At 41.2% G+C, this 27970-nt stretch overlaps 2 protein-coding genes across 2 annotated transcripts in view; both read right to left on the reverse strand.

Moving 5' to 3' along the window:
• The window catches only part of mcm10 (minichromosome maintenance 10 replication initiation factor), a 60185-nt gene extending 53800 nt beyond the window's left edge, over positions 1-6385 (reverse strand). Inside the window, exons 1-3 of the mRNA XM_078552941.1 lie at positions 6304-6385; positions 537-587; positions 102-452 (exon numbers count right to left, since the gene is read on the reverse strand). Coding sequence (XP_078409067.1) covers positions 102-452; positions 537-543 — 358 coding nt within the window. The 5' untranslated portion in view covers positions 544-587; positions 6304-6385. The remainder of the gene's footprint in view (positions 1-101; positions 453-536; positions 588-6303) is intronic.
• A 3845-nt stretch (positions 6386-10230) lies between these two features.
• The window catches only part of optn (optineurin), a 57510-nt gene continuing 39770 nt past the window's right edge, over positions 10231-27970 (reverse strand). Inside the window, exons 11-15 of the mRNA XM_078552953.1 lie at positions 20084-20218; positions 19467-19619; positions 17490-17632; positions 15854-15936; positions 10231-12643 (exon numbers count right to left, since the gene is read on the reverse strand). Of these exons, the coding sequence (XP_078409079.1) occupies positions 12522-12643; positions 15854-15936; positions 17490-17632; positions 19467-19619; positions 20084-20218 (636 nt within the window). The 3' untranslated portion in view covers positions 10231-12521. The remainder of the gene's footprint in view (positions 12644-15853; positions 15937-17489; positions 17633-19466; positions 19620-20083; positions 20219-27970) is intronic.

Below are 27970 nucleotides of genomic sequence, written 5' to 3' on the forward strand. Positions count from 1 at the left end.
AATGCAGACCTGAAATCACTCATGTACGTTGGATATTTCTTTGCGTACATTCAAGAAACACAGAAGTTTTCACAAAGCGTATTTCATTAATTGTGAAATACCTTCTATTTCGACTTTTGATTTTTCTGGCTTCTTTTGATCAGAAGTGAGAGACGGTTGGTCAGTTTTTTGACCGCTTCTTTTACTCTCCTCCTTCTCCTCCTCCTCCAAGTCATCCACATCCCCAAAGAGAGCACTGATTTCCATAGCTTGGGTACCATCCTCTTCATCTTCATCGAACAGATCATTCCATTCGTCATCCTCGTCAAGTGATCCCTGCTCATCCCGAGAACATCCTGCAGATTCCACAATCTCTTCCTCTTCATTCTCATCCAAGAGGGATGCCAGTAGATCCATTTCGTCAATATCTGAATCAGAGTACAGTTTGGCCTCTAGTTTTAAAAGAAACCCTGCTAAAAAGTATGATATTTTTCAGTGAAGTTTTTGAAATGCAATTTATTTTAAAGCTAGAATGCAATTAATTGAAATGTTCTTACCTTCCATGGTATAACAATATGATTAACAAGGCTTCAGAAAATGGTGTCACGCTAAAAATTAAAATAAGATCGTATCATTAACAGTGAAAACAAGTTACTCTGAATAAACTAAACTAGTCTGCAGCCACAATTCCCACACTAGAAAGGCATTTTTTGCAGGTTATGCATAGATTAATGCACAAAGTATAGAATTTCCCCTCTGTGCAAACTCAAATACCTGATGTATTGAAGATTTATTGAGGGTTCATTGGCCTTGAAGATTCACCAGAATTATTACTAGATTAAAGGGTTAACTTACAACACCAAGTTGCACAATATCCCTTGATTTAGGGGTGATTTAATCAGGATATTTAAACTGATGAAGGGATTGTTGTAGTTGGTTTAATTACAGTGAGGCCATTCCAGACTCAAACTCTCCCTCACTCAGAGCCCGTCACCCCCGCAAAGACCAGCCCCCCCGCCCCCCCCACCGGTATATTTAATGATATTTGACTCTCTTACTCGGTATATTTAATGATATTTGACTCTCTCGGTATATTTAATGATATTTGACGCTCTCGGTATATTTAATGATATTTGACTCTCTCGGTATATTTAATGATTTTGACTCTCTCGGTATATTTAATGATTTTGACTCACTCGGTATATTTAATGATATTTGACTCTCTCGGTATATTTAATGATTTTGACTCACTCGGTATATTTAATGATATTTGACTCTCTCACTCGGTATATTTAATGATATTTGACTCTCTCACTCGGTATATTTAATGATATTTGACTCTCTCTCCGTATATTTAATGATATTTGACTCTCTCTCGGTATATTTAATGATATTTAACTCTCGGTATATTTAATGATATTTAACTCTCGGTATATTTAATGATATTTGATTCTCGGTATATTTAATGATATTTAACTTTCGGTATATTTAATGATATTTGACTCTCGGTATATTTAATGATATTTAACTCTCGGTATATTTAATGATATTTAACTCTCGGTATATTTAATGATATTTGTCTCTCGGTATATTTAATGATATTTGACTCCCTCTCGGTATATTTAATGATATTTCACTCTCGGTATATTTAATGATATTTCACTCTCGGTATATTTAATGATATTACACTCTCGGTATATTTAATGATATTTGACTCTCGGTATATTTAATGATATTTAACTCTCGGTATATTTAATGATATTTGACTCTCTCGGTATATTTAATGATATTTAACTCTCGGTATATTTAATGATATTTGTCTCTCGGTATATTTAATGATATTTGTCTCTCGGTATATTTAATGATATTTGACTCTCGGTATATTTAATGGTATTTGACTCTCTCGGTATATTTAATGATATTTGACTCTCTCGGTATATTTAATGATATTTGACTCTCTCTCGGTATATTTAATAATATTTAACTCTCGGTATATTTAATGATATTTAACTCTCGGTATATTTAATGATATTTGTCTCTCAGTATATTTAATGATATTTGACTCCCTCTCGGTATATTTAATGATATTTGACTCTCGGTATATTTAATGATATTTAACTCTCGGTATATTTAATGATATTTAACTCTCGGTATATTTAATGATATTTGTGTCTCGGTATATTTAATGATATTTGACTCTCGGTATATTTAATGATATTTGACTCCCTCTCGGTATATTTAATGATATTTGACTCCCTCTCGGTATATTTAATGATATTTGACTCCCTCTCGGTATATTTAATGATATTTGACTCCCTCTCGGTATATTTAACGATATTTGACTCCCTCTCGGTATATTTAACGATATTTAACTCTCGGTATATTTAACGATATTTAACTCTCGGTATATTTAATGATATTTAACTCTCGGTATATTTAATGATATTTAACTCTCGGTATATTTAATGATATTTGACTCTCGGTATATTTAATGATATTTAACTTTCGGTATATTTAATGATATTTGACTCTCGGTATATTTAATGATATTTAACTCTCGGTATATTTAATGATATTTGACTCTCGGTATATTTAATGATATTTAACTCTCGGTATATTTAATGATATTTGACTCTCTCGGTATATTTAATGATATTTAACTCTCGGTATATTTAACGATATTTAACTCTCAGTATACTTAATGATATTTGACTCTCGGTATATTTAATGATATTTGACTCTCGGTATATTTAATGATATTTAACTCTCGGTATATTTAATGATATTTGACTCTCGGTATATTTAATGATATTTAACTCTCGGTATATTTAATGATATTTGTCTCTCGGTATATTTAATGATATTTGACTCCCTCTCGGTATATTTAATGATATTTCACTCTCGGTATATTTAATGATATTTGACTCTCGGTATATTTAATGATATTTAACTCTCGGTATATTTAATGATATTTAACTCTCGGTATATTTAATGATATTTGACTCTCGGTATATTTAATGATATTTGACTCTCTCGGTATATTTAATAATATTTAACTCTCGGTATATTTAATGATATTTAACTCTCGGTATATTTAATGATATTTGTGTCTCGGTATATTTAATGATATTTGACTCTCGGTATACTTAATGATATTTGACTCCCTCTCGGTATATTTAATGATATTTAACTCTCGGTATATTTAATGATATTTGACTCTCGGTATATTTAATAATATTTAACTCTCGGTATATTTAATGATATTTAACTCTCGGTATATTTAATGATATTTGTGTCTCGGTATATTTAATGATATTTGACTCTCGGTATATTTAATGCTATTTAACTCTCGGTATATTTAATGATATTTAACTCTCGGTATATTTAATTTTTTTTTTGTAAAAATATACTTTATTCATAAAAATCTTCAATCACATTCAAAACCATTTCAAAAACAACATTACAAGGGTACAATCCAGGTTAAACTTTTACAAAATGTATCACCAGGTGCATCAGTACAAACAATATTACAATCATTTACAGCCTTTCATTTTGATCTGTACAGCCCGAGGGGCTCTAAACAGTTCCCAGTCTCTCGGTGCGCTGTGGTAGAAAGGTCTTAGACAGCGACCCTTCCCCATTGCGCCTTTGCGGCAGCTGCCCCAAGCTTTAGTGCGTCCCTCAGCACGTAGTCCTGGACTTTGGATTGTGCCAGTCCGCAACAATCGGTCGGGGACAACTCTTTGTGCTGGAAGACCAACAAGTTTCGGGCAGACCAAAGCGCCTCTTTCACCGAGTTGATGATCCTCCAGCTGCAGTCGATGTTTGTCTCGGTGTGTGTCCCTGGGAACAGCCCGTAGAGCACAGAGTCCTGTGTCACAGAACTGCTCGGGATGAACCTCGACAGCAACCACTGCATCTCTCTCCAGACTTTCTTTGCAAAGGCACAATCCACAAGGAGGTGAACAACGGTCTCTTCCCCACCACAGCCACCTCGAGGGCAACGTGCAGAGGGGGTGAGACTCCTGGCGTGTAGGAAGGATCTGACGGGGAGGGCCTTTCTCACCACCAGCCAAGCTACGTCTTGGTGCTTGTTGGAAAGTTCTGGCGATGAGGCATTCTGCCAAATGACTTTGACAGTCTGCTCGGGGAACCATCCCACAGGGTCCACCCTCTCCTTTTCCCTCAGGGCCTCTAGGACGTTACGTGCTGACCACTGCCTGATGGACTTGTGGTCAAAGGTGTTTTTCTGCATAAATTTTTCCACCAGGGACAGGTGGTACGGCACGGTCCAACTACTTGGAGCGTTCCGCGGCAGCGTGGCCAGACTCATCCTTCGCAACACCGGGGACAGGTAGAACCTCAGCACGTAGTGACACTTGGTGTTTGCGTACTGAGGGTCTACGCACCGCTTGATGCAGCCACACACAAAGGTGGCCATCAGTATGAGGGCGATGTTGGGCACGTTTTTTCCCCCTTTATCTAGAGGCTTGTACATCGCGTCCCTGCAGACACGATCCATTTTCGACCTCCAGATAAAGCGGAAGATGGCTCGAGTGATCGCCATCGCGCAGGAGTGTGGAATGGGCCAGACCTGCGCCACGTACAGCAACAGCGAGAGTACCTCACACCTGATGACCAGGTTCTTACCCGCAATGGAGAGGGAGCGTCGCTCCCACATGCCCAGTTTCCTTTTCACCATAGCCACTCGCTCCTTCCAGTTTCTAACGCATGCCCCGGTCCCTCCGAACCCTATCCCCAGCACCTTCAGGCCGTCAGCCCTGACAGTGAAGGGGACAAAGGATCGGTCAGCCCAGTTCCCAAAGAACATGGCCTCGCTCTTCCCACGATTTACCTTGGCTCCCGAGGCCAGTTCGAACTGGTCGCAGACGTGCATCAGTCTGCGCACCGACAGCGGATCCGAGCAGAAAACGGCGACGTCGTCCATGTACAGGGAGGCTTTTACCTGAGTGCCTCCACTGCCTGGGATCGTCACTCCTCTTATGCCCGGATCCTTCCTGATGGACTCGGCAAAGGGTTCTATGCAGCACACGAAAAGGACAGGCGAGAGAGGACAGCCCTGCCTGACTCCAGATTTAATCGGAAAGCTATCTGTTTCCCACCCATTGATTGAGACTGCGCTACTGATGTTAGTGTAGAGCAGTTGGATCCAATTTCGAATTCCCTCCCCAAAGCCCATTTTGGAGAGCACATCCCCCATGTAGGTGTGCGATATTCTGTCAAAGGCCTTCTCCTGATCCAAGCTGATGAGGCAGGTATCCACACCCCTGTCCTGTACATAGGCAATCGTATCCCTGAGCAGCGCCAGGCTGTCAGAGATCTTCCTGCCTGGCACAGAGCAGGTCTGGTCAGGGTGAATCACCAATTCCAGAGCGGATTTGACCCGGTTGGCGATGACCTTGGACAGAATCTTATAGTCCACATTCAACAGTGAAATGGGTCGCCAATTTCTAATTTCCTCCCTTTCCCCCTTGTGCTTGTAGATGAGGGTGATGATGCCTTTCCTCATGGATTCTGACATGCTGCCGGCCAGGAGCATACTCTCGTACACTTCTAGCAGGTCTGGGCCGATCAAGTCCCACAGAGCCGAATACAACTCCGCCGGCAGGCCGTCGCTTCCGGGGGTTTTACTCTTCTCGAAGGACTCGAGGGCCTTAGTCAGTTCGTCAGGAGTTAGCGGTTTGTCCAGGCTCTCCCGCGTACTGTGGTCTAAGACCTCCGTGATAGAGGACAGGAAGGACTGGGAGGCCGTGCTGTCCGTGGGCTTCACGTCATACAGTCCGGCATAAAAGGATTTGCTGATCCTCAGAATGTCGGACCGTGATGACTTTACTGAGCCGTCTTCTTCCTTCAGGCTGCTGATCACAGAGCGCTCTCTGTGTACCTTTTGGAAGAAGAAACGTGAGCACATCTCATCCTGCTCCACGGAGCGGACTCTGGAACGGAAGATGATCTTGGAGGCCTCCGAGGCAAAGTGCGAGGCTTGCTGGCCCTTCACCTCTTGGAGCTCCTCCTTGACATCGACCCCCATCGACTGCAGCCGGAGCAGATTCTGCATCTTTTCCTGGAGTCGGGACATTTCCCTCTGTTCCTTTCTAGCTTTCTGGGTGCCTTTGCGGATGAAAAACCTCTTGATGCTTCCCTTGATCACTTCCCACCAGTGTGTCAGGGACTCAAAGAGGGGTTTCACGGTTCTCCAACCTTTGTAATCCCTCTTGAGCTCCTCAATGTTCTCTCGGTATATTTAATGATATTTGACTCTCTCTCGGTATATTTAATTATATTTAACGATATTTGACTCACCCTCCGCCTTTTTCTCCTCTTCAGTTGGCGCCAAAAGCTCGGAAGCTGCGTCACCGGTGACGCAATTACGCTGCTCGCCGCAGCCCCGCCCAGGTGAGGGGGGGGGGGCGGGGAAACTGGATCGCAGAGAGTGGATCACCCTGGGTCACACAGAGTGAGCTACACTGGATAGCACTGAATCGTAGAGTGGATCAGACTGGATCACAGAGCGAACCAGACTGGATCACAAAAAGTGGATCATACTGGATCACAGTAGATCATGCTGGATTGCAGAGAATAAACTACACTGGATCACAGAGAGTGTATCGTGCTGGATTGCAAAGAGTGGATCACGGTGGATCACAGAGCGTGAACTACACGAGCTCAGAGAGTAGATTACGCTGGATCACAGAGAGTGAACTACACTGGAATGCAGAGAGTGGATCACTTGTACATTGAAGGGATTACGTTGGATCAGAGTGGGTCACAGATAGTCCATCGCATTGGATCACATAGAGCGGTTCCTAGAGAGTGGGCCACTCAGGATTGCAGAGTTCATATCAGATCACATACAGTAGATCACATTGGAACACAAAATAGATCACACTGGGTCACTGAGATTGAATCACTGAAAGTGGATCATACTGTATCATCAAAGCATGCAGCAGAATTCAGTTCCCAGGAGCAATAGTGGGTAAGTAAGTGCCAGCTGCGGTTATGATGTAAGTGAGCAAAGGAGATCCAATTTCCGGATGGTGACCCAAGGAAACATCCTTTGATTTTTGGACTTTCTATGGAAAGGAATCTTGTCTGCTCTCAGCAGCCTCTATACAGATCATATAGAACTTTGGAATTCATTAAGAATCTCCATTATCCACTATTACAGATTTACTTTAAGCGGATAACTGGGGGTCCTGCCTACAAATTTCTAAATTTGTAGATAACATCAAATTGGGGATGGGGAGGGGAAAAATAAATACCGAGGAGGACTGTAACAACTTGCAGAGCATTGTCAAGCTGGAAGAATGGGCATATAGTTTTTAAATGAATTTCAACATGGATAAATGTGAGGTATTACATTTGGCAAGAAAAATAAGGAGATTGTTTATTACACATAAAATAAAATCTGAATGGGATAAAGGAGAATTGGTTAGACCACATCTGGAGGACTGCGTTCCATTCTGGTTTCCATGTTATAAATTAGAAACGGAGACACTGGAAAGGGTGCAAGAGAGGACGAACTGGCTGGGTTTTGTTTCTCTGGAGAGAAATTGAAGGGTGACCTAATTGAGGTCTTTAAAATTACGAAAGGCTTTGAGAGACACAAGGGCCTGAATTTTCAGCTCGGCGAGCGGGTGCGATCGGCGGGCCTGGTATCTGCCGAGAAGCGGACCGCCAACTGTGATTTCACGCTGGCTGGCCGGTTAACGGCCAACTGTGATTTCACGCTGGCTGGCCGGTTAACGGCCAACTGTGATTTCACGCTGGCTGGCCGGTTAACGGCCAGCCAGTGTGAAACGCACGCTGAAAAGCTCAGTGCTGCCGGGGTGGGGGCGGGAAGAGGGCAGGCGGGCGGAGGTGAACACTGCGAGGAACCTCCCTGAAGGCAGAGAGCTGCCGCAGGGAGCTGAAGACCTGAAATAGCAAAAATAAAGGTTTCAAAAGCTGAAAAAGTGTCCATGCATCATAGTCAGTCATCTGAAAATTTAGCTAATGAAAATGCTGTCCACAGGAATTTATTTATATTTCATTTCATCATGGAAATCTCATCCTGCCCGTGGATGAGGTTTGGTGAAAAATGCAAAGGTCACCTGTCCGCCAACCCTAAGGTTGGATGGGCAAAGTAAAATGACAGGTAGTTGTGCCGTTAATGGGCTTAATTGCCCTCTTAATTGCTGGCGGGCATGCTTCCGACTTTTGTGCACGCCTGCCGACCGAAACACCACACGAGCACGGGGATTTCGCGCCCGCCCGATCGGCGTAAAATTCAGCCCCCGAGAATGTTTCCACTTGTGGGCAAGAACAAAGCCAGAGGTCAACAATATAAGATGGACACCGATAAACATAAAGGGAATCCAGAAGAAAGATCTTGACCAAAAGTGGTGAGAAGGTGCAACTTGCTACTACAGGGAGCGGTTGAAGTGAATAAGGTAGAACTATTTGAGGGGAGGCTAGAAAAGCATATGATGGAGGGGGTTATGCCGATGGAGTTAAGATGAGGAATAAGAGGCGGCGGCTCGAGTGGAGCACAAACACCAGCATTGACTGCAACAAAAACAGAAACAGAAATACCTGGAAAAACTCAGCAGGTCTGGCAGCATCGGCGGAGAAGAGCACAGTTGACGTTTCGAGTCCTCATGACCCTTCAACAGAACTGTTCTGTTGAAGGGTCATGAGGACTCGAAACGTCAACTGTGCTCTTCTCCGCCGATGCTGCCAGACCGTCTGAGTTTTTCCAGGTATTTCTGTTTCTGTTTTGGATTTCCAGCATCCGCAGTTTTTTGTTTTTACCAACATTGACTGCTTGTGCTGGCCTGTTTCTGTGCCGTATATCCCATGTAATCCTCTGTAACACTGAGCTTTTTGCTTCCGATTGTTTCTTTTTCTTGCCAGCTTGTGCAGCTCAGATCAACAGTTTTCCATACTTAAAATGAGACACTGGGATGGAAAAATATTACCAACTGGATTCCTGCTAAGCTCCTAAACCTGAAACGCTGGCTCCCATTTTAAAAAAAAATTCTTTCATGGGAAATTGGCATCGCTGGTAAGACCAGCCTTTATTGCCCATCCCTAATTGCCCTTGAACTGATTGAATTGCTAGGCCATTTCAGAGGGCAATTAGGCCAGACCAGGTAAGGGTGGCAGATTTACTTCCCAAAAGGACATTAGTGAACCAGCTAGGTTTTTACTGAGAGACTGGCTTTCAATTCCAGATTTTTATTAGTTAATTTCATTAATTAAATGCAAATTCCACAAACTACCATAGTGGAATTTGAACCATGTGGCCAGGGCATTAGCATTGGGTTTCTGGTTTACGAGTTCAGTGCCGTTATCACAATGCTACCATCTCCCCCTGCTAAACCTCAGAGGTTCAGAGAATCAATCAACCACTGGTTGGACAGTTCATAACCATAACCCGAAGAATCCTGACTCTAGAAAAGATCATTCCATTACATTTTAGCTGGCTCCGACCTTGCACAGAAGTTATGATGAATAATCAGGGCTCCAACACATCCTGCCCAACCAAATCAGTGAAGAGCTTGCCATGTTGTAAGCTTGACATGAACCTGGCCCCTTAATAGTGCATTGGAAAAACAGGGCCAACTTATTATCAGAAATGTTCATATAAAGAGAGAACAGGCACAAGTAACAGAGCGTTATGAAGCATTCAGCTATTCAAATAGAACTGGTGGATGAGAAATTTTATTCAAAAACGTGGGAGAAAGAGACGATGAGTAGGGTTGAGAAGTTCAAGAACACAATGGCCTCAGAGAAAGAATGATGTCACACTAACATTATATGCCCCATTTTTCTCATTTGATTCTGTCCGCTTCTCCAATATATTGGACCATGCTGCATAAATCCACACCCATTGCAATTCTTTTCTCGATTCCATTTCTATAAAAATATTCAATAAAATTGGCCAAGTACACTACATGTTTTTTTAAAATTTTGGTAACGGGGCCTGAATTCATGTTTTCCAAGTGCTTCATCATGATTTTTAAAAATGCTCTCCCTACTCTTAAGGTTGACTACAGTACTGTAAGCAGGGGATACCTTTGTGTAGTTTCCATCAATTCCCCTGGGTGACATGATAGCCACTAGAAAATCACCTGAGTGTGTCTGGGACCACTTCTACCATTGATCAAGCTTGTATAATGTATTGGAAAACACCTATTTCACTTGTAGGAATTTGAATATATTAAATATATGTAAAATGAACCACAATTTAAACAGCCAAAACAAATATTTATTTCAATTCTCAAACAATACTTGGACATACAATCATTTTTTGCATTTATCAGCAGATTCTAACATAGTCAATAAAGTGCCTAATTATCATGTTGCATTTTATAGATAAACAACAACGTTTGATAGCTTCACTGCAGCTTAATACAACAGCTGAATTGGCCAGAAGATATTAGCTTCACTAAAATTAAGTAGTTTCCACAAACAAAAAATCCTGATATAACATTTTAGTAGCTGTAATCTTTAAAACAAGCATTAGGCTCAGTACAATTGCCAAATGTTTTTTTCTCTATGATGCACTATTACAGCAGCCTCTTTTGCTGTCTTTTTGTTCTCAATGTCACTTTGAAAATAGCCACATTGGGGAAGCCCAGTAGGCACCACAGAATGACTCCCACTCCTGTTTTTCCTTCCTCTCTTCCTCTGGCCCTTCACTCAGCTCTACTGCAGTGAGGTCCTCAAGACAGAAAACTCAAATTCGCACCCCGATCTTGTGTAATTTAACATATATTGGTGCTCTAAATGACCACCACCTGCCCCCAATAATAAAGGCAGTTAATGACACCTTTAATTTAGCTATTAATAATTCCTTAAGATGATACCCTGAGTGTAGTTTTTTTGCTGCACCCAACAGAATATTTGCTAACACTGTCCATCAGACGAGTTCCTTCTTTAATAATTTTATCAGTGTCACATTTGCATTTTTCACATCAACCATGTTTATGGAGAATTTTGAGTTCTGGGGTTGATTAACTGGAATCAGGATAACAACTGCCTAAATTAATTTTCATTTGGTGCCTCCCATCAGGCTTCCCTGATGGGAATATTTATCGCTTCCAGGTGCCCTAGACATATCCCAGAAATGACAGTCAGTATTATAATGCAATACAATATGAACCTGACTGAGATAGTAAGCATTTCAATTCTGAAATTTTTGATAAATTAATTCTTCATATGAGTTTGAACTAGAATATTTAGCCTTTTTCTTTAGCAAGGAAATCAGTCCATCACTGTAGTCAGGAAAACACATCTGTATTTGCGCAATTTTACCATTAAGCCTCCTGCCTAATTGAACCTCCATCCAGCAATATTATACTTCAAGTACGCTTTGTTATAATGAAATAATCCGAGGTTTGGGATGTGCAATTTCCTCGAGTGCAAATCAGAGACCTGAATTTTTCTTGTGTCGGGCGGGCTTGGCGGGAGCAGGCGGTCACAGTGCCGAGCGTTGCCCACAATTGGCTCCACACCGCCATTTTACAGGGGCGGGCCAATTAAGGCACGCCCAGCGTAATACTCTAGCGGTAACGCTCAGCGCTACCTGTGCAGGCAGGGGGAGGAGGGAGAATCGGGGCCAGGGCTCTTTCACACGTGCAAAAGAGCGCTTCAATCTCCCCGAAAACAATAAATAAAATCGATAAAAATTTAATGAAACATGTCCCCACATGTGACTGTGTCACGAGATGGGACATGTTTTTATTTTTCAGGAAAACTTTTTATTTAATTCATAAAAGCTTTAGGAAACCTCATTCTGCTCGTGGATGAGGTTTCCTTAAAAACGTAAAGGCCGCTTGGCCTTTTCGCCTGCCCGCCGACTGTGAGGTTGGACGGGCAGCGTAAAATTGACATTAATTACTTCATTAATGGCCTTAATAGGACTTTTAATTGTAGGTGGGCGTGCAGCTGACTCCAGCGCTTGCCCGCTGAACGAAACATCGCGATGACGTCGGGACGAACGCCCGATGTCATCATGTGTAATTTTATGCGCCGGTGTGTCAGACCCATTCCCCCCCCCAAACCACACCAACTGAAAAATCCTAGCCTGAATCTCTCCTCTGTAAAATCTAGAACTGATTTGCCCTATTTTACTGCTATTATTTTACTGTCTTTCCTTATAACATAAAGTACTTGTGAAAAATGCAGTATATTCATTTTATCAGTGAAGACTCGCCAACAAACCCGTAGGAAAATATGGCTTTGTATTGTGCAATCTCTGAAAAGCTATTGTTGAACAATGTTATATCCTTTGGTGCAATTTCCTTAGAATTAAGTTCCTAAAGATTAATGAACACCACATTCACATAAGCAAATATTAAGATAGTACTAGAGAATAAAGTACTATTTTCACAATTACAAGTTTGAAAATAAGTTCAATAAAGAGAATCACATCAATCGTCACCCTTTCTCCACCATCTCCAATAAGGCAAAGGCAAATCCAACATGTTTGCATAGCTATAAGAATCACATAAATGGTTATTTAGATCTTATGCTTATATGATGCAATCCATGACATGTATCTGTAGGGTGTCAATGTCAGGCAAGACAGTACCACACTTTGGACACACATGTTCTGGCAGAACCCCTTGATGTTCCCAAATAAGATTCTCAGGTCCTGTAAGCAGAATCACAAAACATTAAGGTATCATAATATATTTTACACATGTAACAACAGAACATATTTCATACAACTGTGTGTCAGTGGCTAGCTTGCACAATATCAGGATGTGCAATTCTTCCAGACTCTACAATCAGTAACTTCATAGATTAAAAATAGAATGGCTATTCACAGACCCAAAACATTATCAGCTCTCCCAAAACTAACCTCAGGAGAAATGTTTTGATGATTTTTATAGCATTAGTCATATTTGAATTGTTGGGCCATAGCATTTATTTCTACTTTGTGATGTATTTGCAAAAGAAAAAAAATCAGTAAAATATCTAGCCATCAGGGCTAGGCCATTTGGCCCCTCGAGCCTGTTCTCACCATTCAAGGAGATTTGAGGAAACTGGACCTGTATTCTCTTGAGTTTCGAAGAATGAGAGGTGCTCTCATTGAAACGTACAAGATTCTTACAGGGTGTGACAGGGTAGATGTGGGTAGGATGTTTCCCCTGGCTGGGGAGTCTAGAACCAGGGGACACAGTCTTACAATAAAAGGCAAGCAGTTTAAGATAGAGATGAGGAGGAATTCCTTCACTCAGAGGGTGGTGAATCTTTGGAATTCTCTACCCCAGAGGATTGTGGAGCTCAATCATGAAGCATGTTCAAGACAGATTTAAGGTGATAGAAGGACTATAGGGGACATGAGGAAAAACTTCTTCACCCAGAGGGTGGTGGATGTTTGGAATTCACTGCCTGGTTTGGTGGTTGAGGCAGAAACCCTCAATTCATTTAAAAGGCACCTGGATCTGCACTTGAAGTGCTGTAACTTGCAAAGCTAAGGACCGGGTGCTGGAAAGTGGGATTAAAATGAGCAGCTAGTTTACTTTTTCTCTTTTTGGCCAGAGTAGACACGATGGGCCGAATGGCCTCCTGCACTGTAACTTTTCTATGGTTCGAACCTAGGTACCAACCAATTCCTCTGCCACCAATGGTTCAAATTGCAGCACCCATTCTTACTGCCCAAGGCCTATGCGCCTTCTCTCCACAGCTCCTAAGCCCGAGACACTACTTTGTGCTTCCAGACCCTGCAATACATCCAGCTGCTGCTCTCACTATCTGGTACCTATGTCCCAATTCACCCATAATGCAGCAAACCCCTCCCAATGTTCACACACCAAGCCACCACCTCAGGGCTGCCACACTCAAAGACTACCTTCTCACCGCTGCCACACTGACAACAATCGACTCTTAGTGTTCCCAGATCTCCCCTGACACCACATCCTGCCACTCGTCCCAGGCTCCTGCAACATTTTCCTCCACCTTCAGGATTTATACGCCAAGACTTTAATAATCAAAGACAGTTTCCACGAAAATGTGGATATAATTCAAATGCAAGGGTTTTAACCATTTGCAATAAAAATAATTTCATTTCTTCAATGACCATAAATCAATGGCCCAAATATATTATGTGATACACAGCGCAAAACAGTGTCTCCCTAACACATCGTTAACATTATTACCAGAAATACGCTGCAGTATATACTGTTAGACACTTGCAGCACCACTTCCATACCTTAACAATGCACCAATTAATTCTAAGGGCAGCATTTTCTCGTCGGCGAGCGGATTTTCTCGTCGGCGAGCGGGGGCGGGGGGGGGGGGCGGCGGCAGGGCCCGCTTGCCGACGCATGGTGATGTCGGGGGGAACTCCCGACATCACCGCGCCCCATTTAAGTTTTCAGGTAGGCGGGGGCGCAGCAAAATCAGCTGTGTGCCCGTCAACCTGTCAATGGCCAATTGACGCCATTGACAGAGTCATTGAAGCAATTAATGGACCTGTCCATTAAAGCATGAAACCTCATCCACGGGTGGGATGAGGTTTCATGTTGGTTTTAAAAAATTTAATTGAAGGCTTTTAAAAAGTTATGGACATGTCCCAACTCATGTGATATTGTCACGTGAGGGGACATGTCAGGGAAATTTTTTTTTCTATTTTTAATATTTTTGACAGTAGAGGTGATCTCCCCGAGGCAGCACTTAGCCTCGGGGAGATGAGTGCACTCTTTTGTGCGCATGCGCGGAACAGCGCACTCTCAGGTTTAGGGAATCCCGCCCCCCCCCCCCCGCATAGCGCTTCTGTGTGGACGTCATGTAAAATGGCGGTGCACCCCCGATTGGGGGCGCCGTTCGGAGACGCACCTGTGTGCGCCTGCACTTCAATTTCGCCCCCGATGGGGGGAAAAATCCTGCCCTAAGTGAACTTACTGGGCAAATTTATTCTACCACAACTGACTGGGTCATTCTTCAGGACTAATTCTCAATCCTGGTCCCTCAACCTTCACTTCTGTTCTATCAGGAGCTGCTGCAGGTTACAGACAAGTACTTAAAAAAACAAAGCAATTGGACAACTTTAAGATGGGTATAAATGCAGGTGAGATTAAAATTTTTAAACAATGACTCTATTAGAATAATTTACTTTTTCTACACGCTGCACATGGCTCTTTTTCTTAGGTACAGAACTTTATAACACTCTGATTCAGCTCCCCAAGAACCTTGGCTGGTGTCTACAAATTCTAGGTTAATTTGTCAAACAAAGCTAGGGTTCTCACCTGTAAACTAATCTGAAGAATACGGAGTAATTACTCTGTCCAGTCGTAAAGGAACACAAATCTACATTTTACTTTATATCGTATAATTTTTTTGAGCTTATAAACCATTTCATTGTCTGATTTACCATCAGTGACTGGCGTGATGGTAATGTCGCTGGACTAGTGATCCAGAAGCCCAGGTGAATTCTCTGGGGGCATGGACTCAGATCCCACCCAGGGCATGTGGTGGAATTTAAATTCATTAATTGAATCCGGAATTGAAACGCTAGTCTCAATCATGGGGACCATGAAACCTCCATCATTTGTCATTAAAAACCTATCTGTCGTAATAACTTACCCATCCTTACCTGGTCTGGCCTACATGTGATTCTAAGACCCACAGCAATGTGGCTGACTCTTAACTACCCTCTGAAATGGCAGAGCAAGCCACTCATTTCAAGGGCAATTAGGGATGGGCAACAAATGCTGGCCTTGCCAGTGACAGCCACATCACAGGAAAGAATGAAGAAAAAAAAATCAAAGACAATACAATGTGCTTGAATTAGAACATGGTGATAAGTACATAGTCGCTTGGTAATACAGCTTATTTCAGTTAAAAATAACGCTTTTACCTTGTGCCACTGGCTGCTGTAATGCTACGTTATCCTCAGCCACTAGATTGCTATGGCGACGCTGCAGTTCAATTAAAGACTGCCTATAAATTCAATTAAACATTTTTGAAGTTTGGCCAATGTTTCAGGTGTCAGTGAAACAAAGATTATTAGATAGCTTTTAGAATCTGATCTAAAATATTAAAGTTCTTTTAAACAGCAAGTCCCTGTGATTGCAATTCGTAATTTAGTAAGACATTTCAAATGTTGAATTTTTAAAAAAAAAACTACATTTGACATTTCAAATCCTGAATCGGTTCAACAAAATTAAAGCGATTTATAAGAACCACTGGGTTTAGTGGCTGGCCAAGTTTGTGGTCTACACTTATAACCATTATTTTTTACCCAAAGAGACCTCGCTGATGAATGAATGTTAGATAGCCAGAAAAGGAGAGCTTGAAGCAAGACACATGTAAGTTGCAAGACCTGCTGCAAAGTTTTATGTTCCCCACTTGCTATTGGAAGCTTTGGACGTCTTGAACTTGGACAAATACTTCTTTCAATTTGTTTTTCAACATTGGTTTCTATAAAGAGCTACAAGTATGAGCAAACAGAATCCTAACAGGTTAGCATCTGAAACTAATGATGTAAAAAGATGCAATTAGATATAGATCAGTGGTTCTCAAACTTTTTTGTCTGCAGACCGCTTAGGTAAGGTAAAAGAACCCATGGATCACCTACTCGCCCTACTCCACCCACTTTCACTGGCCATCGCAAAAAAAACTCATCAGAACGATAGGAACTTATGGAACCGATAAATACTTTGCTGCTTTTCTGCTACTAAATGTAACAAATTTACATGCATTTTAAAACAAATATCATAAGTAAATTATTAATTCATGCCAGAAACAAAAGTATAGACATTTTCAAATTATAAGCATTATTACAAGAGAACATGTTTAATTGAAACATTCTAATATGTTATAAAATCATCACAATCTTCTGAGAAACAAATACTTATCTAACATCCATGTTATTCAAACAAAATCAGCAATAACAAATTTTGCATGTAAAACTATATTGTTGTTGCTTGCAATTATGACAACCCGTGTAGCACCTAGATAACCGAAAGCAGAGTTACGAATAACAGAAGGGAGGGGTCAACAGAAGCAGTGCAACCAAGGAAGGATAAAGTAGACATAGGAAAACATAATGGGTATGGATGAAAAGTAAGGCAACCATCAGGATGAGTTCTGGGGGATTATCCCATTCATCACTGGTTCAGTCTCTTCAACCTAATGGTTCAAGTTACACTCTTCTGTTTATTGCTCCCAATGATCATCGCTTATGGATGTGGTACGTGACAAAACAAATCTTGTCAAAAATAATTTTAAATTTTGGAATGCTGGTTCCACAATAATGTTGATATTACTTCTATGTTAAACTGAAATTGAGAATGGTGCTTCAAGATTAAAAGATGTATTACAGCAATTCAAGGTAGCGGCACACCACCACCTCCTCAAGGGCAAATTGGGATGGGCAATAAATGCTGGCCTTACCAGCGACACTCAAATCCCAGGGGTGAAACAAATTAAAAGGAGCAATCCCACAATAGATTTTTGATTCAAATGTTTCTTCAGAACATGCCACCAAATACCTGCTGAGTACATCTAGTTCCTCCTTCATTTTTGTGTTTTCTTTCACTAGCAAATGCAACTTTTCAGCCAATGACTCCTTTTCTGCATGAATCGCCTCTCGAGCTGCTCTTTCAGCGTGGAAATCTGCACTGTAAACTTCAGCCTACAAGGAAGACAAATTATAGTAGTATTACAGCATTAATACTTTTATTGTAAACAGCCATTTAACATTGCCAACTACCATACATGGTTTGTTACCAACTGGCATAATTCCACATCATTTCTTACAATTTCAAAGCAATGAAATAAGCTACCAAATTTTAATCTTGTATGATTTTAGGATATGATGCCTTGATTTCTTGCCTCAATAATAAAGGGTTTCATAAGTTAATTCCCCTAAAAATGCTCATCTTGAATATTAATGATCCTCTCTGGTGTCTTGCTTCAGCTATTTAGCTTTAAATCTGGTTTATTTATTTTACTAAAACCAGCAAAATGAATGAATAATGCTTGTACACTTCTGTAATTATTCCAAAGACTTGAGCACTTGTCATGTGCAGAATTTCTCCTTTTTTGAACGAAAGTTGGTACGCACTGTTGGCACCTCAAAACTGACATGAAGCACACAAGAGTTGAACTTAAGAATATTGTCTGATTAATTGTCTCTAGTGGCCTAGCTCTGGATAGAGGTAATTAGGCAGTGCCCTCCTTGCTTTCAAATGTTTGGACTATTCTCATCATATTTATGAGCTATAACAACAGCACAAGTTTTCCTATTTATAAACAGCATATACTTTTTCTAACCAAAGTATCATGCCTAACTGGCTATTTTAATAATTTCACTTCATTGGTGTCTGTTTTCTCTTAATGCACACGCAGGATATCTTACATTCCTTTGAAACTCAGAACAGAACACCAACCTACATGTACACAACACAGGTATGCACCTGTTGACATGCCAACTCAAAAGGAAGTCATAGAATGCAACATTGCCAGAAGCATAATCCTACCATTTGTACATTAAACATGTATCCTATGAACCTACTGACTTGAGGTGTTGTACTCAAAGTAATGAGCATATAGTATGCTTTCAATTATCATTACAATATGAAATCTAGAGACATTTCCAGTAAGCAAATTACAGCAACAGTTTGACCCTAGATAATGATACATTGCCAGATATCTTGCATTCAAGCCATGTTTCATTCATTGGGAATGAAAGCTCAACTGGAGGGCGGAGGTGGTCTTTGGCACCAAGCACAAGAGAAAAATATTTTTTTATTTGTTCTTGAGATGTAAGCACTGCTGGCTAGGTCAGCATTTATCTCCCATCCTCCAATTGTCCTTGAGAATGTGGTGGTGAGCCACCTTCTTGAACCACTGCAGTCCATGTGGTATAGGTACACCCACAGTGCTGATAGGAAGATAGTTACAGAATTTTGACCCAGTGACTGTGAAGGAATGGTGATTCAGTGTAGTTCCAAGTCAGGATGGTGTGTGGCTTGAAAGGGAATTTGTAAGTGGTGGTGCTCCTATGTGTCTGCTGCCTTTATTCTTCTAGGTGGTCGAAACCAAGGTTTTGGATGCTGCTGTTGAAGTAGCTTTGGTGAGCTGCTGCAGTGCATCTTGTAAATGGTACACACTGCTGCCACTGTGCATTGGGATGAAGGGAGTGAACGTTTTAAGGTACTGCTCAAGCAGGCTGCTTGTCCTGGATAGTGTCGAGCTTCTTGAGGCAAGTGAAGAGTATTCTATCAGACTCCTGACTTGTGCCTTGTAGATGGTGGACAGAATTTGGAGAGTGAGGTGGTGAGTTACTTGCCACAGAATTCCTAGCCTCTGATCTGCTCTTGTAGCTATAGAATTGATATGGTTGTTTCAGTTAAGTTTCTGATCAATGGTAATCCCCAGGATATTGATGGTAGGGGATTCAGCAAAGGCAATGCTGTTTGAATAAAATTTTAACTGTTCCTAATGCAAGCAGAAGGTCACTTCACCTGTGCTTGGAACACAGCCACAGTTTCTATTTCTTCTTCCTGTTTTATAATCGTCTGCTTCATTGCATCAATCTTTTGCTGCTTTTCTGCCAGGGCTTTCTCAGCCATTTCTAACTGACTGGAGATGTCAGTTAAGTCAGCATTGCGTACATTCTGAATAAAGAAAGCAGGACAAAAAGAGTACATAACATCAAAGTAGATTTCAGGTAATAACTGATTTAAACCTTCAAAACAATTCAGCCAGTTAGTAACTGAAAATAAAATTGGGAGCAAAAATTGAAACTGCTTTCCCCTTTGCTTTTATAAACATAGTTACCTGCTACAATGGTTTACCATTTTTAATTACTTTTATAAAAATAATTTATCCCGTCTCTTTAGATTCACCTTTTAGCAATCCCTTATTCAGCTGGTGAACAGTGAGTGAACCGCTCCAGGGCTGCGAGCAACACCAATACAAGGAAACTTTAAGATGCAAATTGTATTTTAATGAACTAGCCAATATCAGAGACGGACATGAAGCGGCTCAACACATTCCTCCGAGGCAAAAGTCACCATCAAGTACATCCTAATGGCAGGGTTTTTTTTTTATAAAAAAGAAAGAAAACCTCAAATCTAACCTGTGCATTCAGCTCATCTGTTTGCTGTTTAATAGTCCTCATCAGTTCAGCAATTGATTTCTGATTTTCTTCCATTATTCTTTTAGCTACATCCAGCTCAACAGTAAGAGCACTGATTTTCTCCATCTGTTTAGTCTGTCAATATTAACATGTCACAAAGGAATTCAAATTCAACAAATACATTGCTTTAGAATGATTATGGCTAACTGTTATTAGTTAGATATTTTCAGATGATGTCACCATACCGGCCACTAAGTTAAAGAATTACATGTAACATTTTAATACAAAGATTCAATAACAATATTTGATCAGTTTTTTTTTTCTCAAACCAGTTGAGATTGCACATTATGTTATTAACAGAGATGCTCAGGGTTAAATGGAACATCCCTCTTTTCCATTCCCAGGCAGTGTAATGGAAATGGCCAAAAAGGCAATCAGGTAAAATCAGTTCATGGTGTTTTGGGTAAAATCAGTCAAATGGTGTTCTCAGCTACACAGCTAGAAAGCACAGGGGGCCAAGTCCAATTTTCCTTCCAAGCTTTTGGAAAAGTGTCCAGCCCTTCATTTAGCAGATCTCCATAAATATGGCCGGGACTGGGTGCTTGGCAAAGTTTTTGTGAGGGGAGGATTGGAAGAGGGGTAAAACAATGAGACCTGCATGCCATAGCACTGTGCTGTGCTGATTCAAAAGAAAGAAATGTTTTGTTTTTATAAAACAAGCTAATTTGGTCAAAGTCGATGATGAGCTTGAGCTAAGATAAGACCAAAGTAGGAATAAAAAAATTAAAATAAATCATTCTGCACTACTAAAGTTTTGCCTTAGAATGGAGTAAAAAGTAAATATTTTAATGAATACCTCCACCCAGTGCTTATTTCTTGAGTACCAAAACCAGTATGGCTTGAAATAGATCTTTGCTTTAAAAAAAAATACCCTTGCCAAGGATCAAGGACACAATTTCCCCTTCGCTAGGTTCTTTTGAGCGGGCTTGAGTTGTGGAAGACCATAGGTTACCCAATGGAAGCCACCAACTGCAGTTCAATAATCAGATGAGGCAGATACCAGGTCTCTCTCAGCAAAATTGAGCACTTTTTAAAAAAACATATTCTACCATATGGTTAACCCAAAAACAAACAACTAAAACAAATTCCAAATGCACGTGGATTTCAAACAATAGGCAATGACGGCCATTTAGTGCATCACTGAGTAGGCAGCATGTAAGTGTCAGCCATGGCTCAGTTGGTAGAACTCTCGCCTGAGTCAGAACTTGGAGCACAAAAATCTAGGCTGACACTCGAGTGCAGTACTGAGAGCGTACTGTACTGTCAGAGGTGCCGTATTTTGAATGAGATGTTAAACTAAGACTCTGACTGCTTTCTCAGGTGGACATAAAAGATCCCACAGTACTATTTAGAAGACGACCAGGAGAGTTATTCCTGGTATCCCTCAATTAACATCACACAAACAGGTTCTCTAGTCACTACCACATTGCTGTTTTTGGGAGCTTGCTGTGCAGAAATTGGCTGCTACGTTTCCTACATTACAACAGTGACTACACTTCAAAAGTACTTCATTGGCTGCAAATTTTGAAACATCCAGTAATTATGAGAGGCGCTACAGCAACATTCAGGCTGTAAAGCCAGTCCCTGATCTTGTCCTGGACATTGATGGATTTGAAAATTGTTTGTGTGAAAACGTTAACAGAAAGACCTTTTAAAAAAAAAGATCCGTAACACCATCCACAAACTGGTTCCTTCTGTTTAACTTCTAGAATTGCAATTTTGCAGGCTTAGTGCAGAAAATGGCCTTTTGTTGAATAAAATCAACCTTCAGCAAAAGATTGTTTAACTCTTGTTATAATGGTGCTGCCCAATGTGTCCACATCACGAGACACCCTGTCTCCATATTGTTATCTCATATTTATGGAATAATGACAAAGGAAGCATTATCATCTATTTCTGACCTTGTTGTGGAATGTGTAGGAGATATCAGATGTGCTGGAGACAATGAAATTGATTAGCATATGGGCCCAAAGCTGGCTCTTGCAAGAACAGATATACAAGGTGGAAACTGGGATGGTATGTATTCCTGAAGTGAGGGTGGACAGCTCAAGTGGTAGCATAGGCATTTGAGTCTAATCACCTCAAGACCATGTCAGTGTAAGGTTGTATCAAAACATAATAAAAACAGAATTACCTGGAAAAACTCAGCAAGTCTGGCAGCATCGGCGGAGAAGAAATCAGTCAACGTTTCGAGCCCTCAAAACATCAAAACATGTTGCTTAAACTATTATTATACTTTAATCTCTATGTCTTGCAATGTGGTTTAATAAAGCTTTTACACTTCAGAAGAAAGCAACCTTTGAGACTTTGGAAGACTGAACTGTAAACAATTACTTATATAACCATTAACTTCAATATTAAACAATGGGGAGGGAGGGAGGGTGAAATCAGTCTACACCAGCAGTATGAAACAGGCTCACTGTGAACTGGCAGCTGATTTTTCATCAAACCCAATTCTCTTGCCCCTGAAGTTCACAGAGCTCTTTTTGGAGATTTGGTTTCCTCACTGTTGCTTTCACTTGGTTCGAAACTGTTGTGAAAAACTGGCTGCCAATTCACTGAGGGCATTTCACACTGCTGACACAGTCTAATTTCACCCCTTAGATTTCCCACAATGTATTTTACATAAAATCTTACATATCTTCAAGAAAAGCAATGCAAAATCAACCTTTGCACTTCAAGTGTGGGTTGAATGCCCCCGTACTCTATTCTGAGTTTGTGCATCATTAAACCCCTTCGAACTGAATTACAGTCAAAACACACTTCCAGGACATTACTATGTTCCTGTGGTTCTCAAACTGTTTGGACAGCTGCTAAATCTATCTCCTTAACCCCAGCTTTTTCTTGCCCCTTATCTTGAGTGCAGTGATATCAACATAATAGGCATATTGATTTCTTTATGCAGAATTTACCAACCAAAGAACAAATTTTCAGTAGTCAAAGATGTAAACAAACACCTTGCCTGATCTGGAATGATTGGAAAAATAAGTATCAGTTCCACTCCATTACAGTGAAGTACGATGTGTGAAGTGCAGCAATAAGCAGCAGCTTGCAATGTAACTGACATTGTAACTAGCAGTTCTATAGTCCTGCTGGAAATCTGAAACTAAAACACTGATTCTGAGAAAGGACAATACCTGAAACATGTCAGGAAGATATAATGACGGTCAATGTTATTGGAATTTATTGTTAAGTAGAGTAATAGTGGAGTCTGTGTCTATATCTGTGTGTGTGATTTAATTGAATTAAAGTCAGCTGGTTTGAAGGCTTTGATGTATTAGAAAATAAGTTAGGTTTGAAATGTTAAATAGGTAGACATAGGGGTAAAGGGAACATTTGCATTTTTAAGTAAACCACGCTAAATTGTTTTCAAAGGAGCGGTAAAATGTGTCACCTAGCCAGATGAAGTTCAGAAACGGTGAGCAGAATTTTCTGCCTGTCGGGTGGGCGGGCCTGATCCAATCTCCAGCGGGCGGGGAGCCGATCCCCGCTGGAGAAGTGATCCCCGCTGGAGAAGTGGGCCCCGCCGCCATTTTATTTGGGCGGGCCAATTAAGGCCCGCCCAGCATGACGTCCAGCGGCAAGCTGAATGTGGGTATACCATGTTATCTGAACATTTTCTCCACCCTTCCGCTTAAATGTTTGTGCCGTAACTTGCTACAAGTATAAGTTGATTAACACTGTTAAGAGGGCAGCAGGGCATTTGGGAACTTAGTGAATGGTGGGACCAACTGTCTGTCTCTTTAACCAAAGAGGTTTCAGGATTGAGAGAAACTAAGGAATCCGTGAGGAGGGCGAATTAGAGAGAGTAAAACTAGGTGCAGAAAGAGAAACAAAGGGAGAAGAGGAGAAAAAAAAATTGACATCTAAAATCTCAAAGAACAATTTGATTGAATGATTGAAATTCCAATTTATTTTTTCAATTTTTGGGCCAGAATGGTTGATTGACATTGTATTAACAATTATGACGCCATCAAAAAAGTACTTAAGCTGATAATTGCCAAAATAGCAAGATACTGGCCAAATGAATGTCCAAAACCAGCAACTTCTTAAAAAGAGAGAGATGCTATTTGTGCAAAGCAAATGATGGAGCAGGGTAAATGGACCAACAACTTCTACAGACTTCCAACTTACGCTGTGCCACTTAATCCACTGAATTTGTTGGCCAAATGGCTAAAAATTGCATGCGTTGTCAATATGTTGTTGTTTATCCAGCAGGGTCTGGTCCACTGACTTGTCAAATCGCTCCATAGGCGCTGTGCTTGACATGCTGAGTGTTTTCAGCATTTTCTGATCTAGAATTTTCTCTTACCTGTCAGCAGTCTAAGCGTTAATTCTGATTTACACAGCTTACTCCAAGAAAAAATACACAAGGACATGAGATGTCCTGTGGTACATACTATATTGTTCCTGTCCCATTTTGTTTGATAATGCAGACAGACACACTAATAATAACTGAATACAAGTGATAGTATCTATGGAACGTTATCATCGGATAATCATGCTGGGTTGTCATAACCTTCATGGTTGAGCAATCAGAGTGAGGTCTACTACACAATCTTTTTGTTTGTATCTGGAATGCAACTTAAAACAATGGACTACTCAATAGTTTAGAGCTTAACATACTGCAAGCTCAACAAGTGTACAGTTAACTCAAAGATCCATTAGAAAGCTCGATAATCTGCAACACACTTAAGCAGCTAAATTACCACAAACAATGATACACAGATACCAGAGTAAAGCAGATGAAAAAGTAACCTCTCAGATGTAAAAAGTGCTAATTACTACTGGACACACACTAACTGTCGGTTAGCTTTTCCATAATTGCCAAGTCAGGACAGGAATGATGCACTTAATTTTCTTCTTTATATAGCAAGAGTTCTGAGCAATAATTAGTACTCAATCGAAACTGGCTTCTATTCCAAGATGAACCAGCATTCATTAAGATTCAGCAAATCACCACCACATAGAATAGATAGCTTCTGGCACTAAAACCATAAGATGTAGGAGCAGAAGTAGGCCATTTGGCCCACCGAATCTGCTCTGCCATTCAATGAGATCAAGGCTGATCTGATAATCCTCAACTCCACTCTCCTGTCTTTCCCCCAAAACACTTGATTCCCTTACTGATTAAAAATCTGTCTATCTCAGCCTTGAATATACTTAATGACCCAGCCTCCACAGCCCTCTGCGGTAAAGAATTGTACAGTTTGTCTATCTTCTGAGAGAAGAAATTCCTCTTCATCTCTGTTTTAAATGGGCACCCCCTTACTCTGAGATTATGCCCTCTGGTCCTAGACTCTCCCACAAGGGGAAACAACCTCTCAGCATCTACCCTGTCAAGCCCCCTAAGAATCTTATATGTTTCAATAAGGTCGCCTCTCATTCTTCTAAACTCCAATGAGTACAGGCCCAACCTACTCAACCTCTCCTCATAAGAAAATCCCTCCATATCTGGGATCAACCTAGTGAACCTTCTCTGGACTGCCTCCAATGCCAGTATATCTTTCCTTAGATAAGGGGACCAAATTTGTTCACAGTATTCTAGGTGCTATCCAACTAGTGCCTTGTATAGTTTTAGCAAGACTTCCCTATTTTTATACTCCATTCCCTTGAAATAAAGGCCAACATTCCATTTATCTTCCCTATTACCTGTTGAACTTGTATGTTAGCTTTTTGGGATTCATGCACAAGGGCTCCCAAATCCCTCTGTGCTGCAGGTTTCTGCAGTCTTTTTCTATTTAAATAAGATCAGCTCCTCTATTATTCCTGCCAAAGTGCATAACCTTACATTTTCTCACATTATATTCTATCTGCCAAGTTTTTGCCCACTCACGTAACCTGTCTATATCCCTCTGTAGACTCATTGGATCATCCTCACCACTTGCCTTCCCACCTATTTTTGTGTCACCTGCAAACTTGGCGATAGTACATTCACTTGCCTCATCTAAGTCATTAATATATATTGTAAATAATTGTGGCCCCAGCACTGATCCCTGTGGCACTAAAACTTCTAGCTTTTAGAAAACAAAAAAGTATTACACCACAACAAATCTGTACAATGGGCTTGATTACACATATTTGGATCAAAATTTCCATTTAAAATAAAAACACAGAATTTGTTGATGCGATATGGGTGTCCTCCTGAATGGGGAGCCATATTATGCCAATTTTGAGACTAGAAAAAAAATGTGTATTCAAAGACTGAATTGTACCATGATGGCATTGGCTTAGCTGCAACACCCAGTACCACGAATTACTCATTGTCTTCAGTCCTAACACTCCTCACTGCCTACTGCATTCAAAGGACCCACACCTCCTACTATTACTTGCAGCTCATTGCTTCCAATGGAGAAAGGCAGCAGAAATTTTAAGAAGTGCTAGAAAAACCCAACAGGTCCATCAGCATATTTTAAAAATTCATTTACGGGATGTGGGCGTCGCTGCCTAGGCCAGCATTTATTGCTTATCCCTAGTTGCCCTTGAGAAGATGGTGGTGAGCTGCCTTCTTGAACCACTGCAGTCCCTGTAGTGTAGGTACACCCACAGTGCTGTTAGGGAGGGAGTTCCAGGATTTTGACATAGCATAGCGAGAGTGAAGGAACGATGGTAAATTTCCAAGACAGGATGGTGAGTGGCTTGGAGGGGAACTTCCATGCGGTGTGTTCCCATGTTATCTGCTGCACTTGTCCTTCTAGATGGTAGTGGTCATGGGTTTGGAAGGTGCTGCCTAAGGATCCTTGGTGAATTTCTGCAGTGCATCTTGTAGATGGCACACACTGCTGCCACTGTTCGTCAGTTGTGGAAGGAGTGAATGTTTGTGGAAGGGGTGCAAATCAAGTGGGCTGCTTTGTCCTGGATGGTGTCGAGCTTCTTCAGTGTTGTAGGAGCTGCACTCATCTAGGCAAGTGGAGAGTATTCCATCACACTACTAACTTGTGCCTTGTAGATGGTGGACAGTCTTTGGGGAGTCAGGAGGTGAGTTACTCGCTGCAGGATTCCTAGCCACAGTATTTATATGGCTAGTCTAGTTCAGTTTCTGGTCAATGGTAACCCCCAGGATGTTGATAGTGGGGCAATCAGTGATGGTGATGCCATTGAATGTCAAAGAAGGATGCTTAGATTCCCTCTTGTTGGAGATGGTCATTGCCTAGCACTTGTGTGGCACAAACGTTACTTGCCATTTGTCAGCCCAAGCTGAGATATTGTTCAGGTCTTGCTGCATATTGGCACGGACTGCTTCAGTATCTGAGGAGTCACAAATGGTGCTGAATATTGTGCAAGCATGAGCGAACATCCCCACTTCTGACCTTATGGTGGAAGGAAGGTCATTAATGAAGCAGCTGAAGATGGTTGGGCCTAGGACACTACCCTGAGGAACTCCTGCAGTGATCTCCTTGAGCTGAGATGATTGACCTCCAACAACCACAACCATGTTCCTTTGTGCTAGCGGAAAGGTTCCCCCTTATGCCCATTGACTCTAGTTTTGTGAGGTTTCCTTGATCCCATACTTGGTCAAATGCTGCCTTGATGTCAAGGGCAGTCACTCTCACCTCATCTTGGGATTTCAGCTCTTTTGTCCATGTGTGAACCAAAGCTGTAATGAGGTCAGAAGCTGAGTGGCCCTGGTGGAACCCAAACTGAGTGTCAGTGTGTAGGTTATTGCTAGACCAGAGCCTCTTGATAGCACTGTTGATGACTCCTTCCATCACTTTACTGATGATCGAGAGTAGACTGATGGGGCAGTAATTGGCCTGGTTGGATTTGTCCTGCTTTTTGTGTACAGGACATACCCGGGCAATTTTCTACATTGCCGAGTAGATGCCA

Source organism: Cetorhinus maximus, chromosome 12 (genome assembly GCF_964194155.1).
Source record: "Cetorhinus maximus chromosome 12, sCetMax3.hap1.1, whole genome shotgun sequence".
In the NCBI taxonomy this organism is placed as follows: domain Eukaryota; kingdom Metazoa; phylum Chordata; class Chondrichthyes; order Lamniformes; family Cetorhinidae; genus Cetorhinus; species Cetorhinus maximus.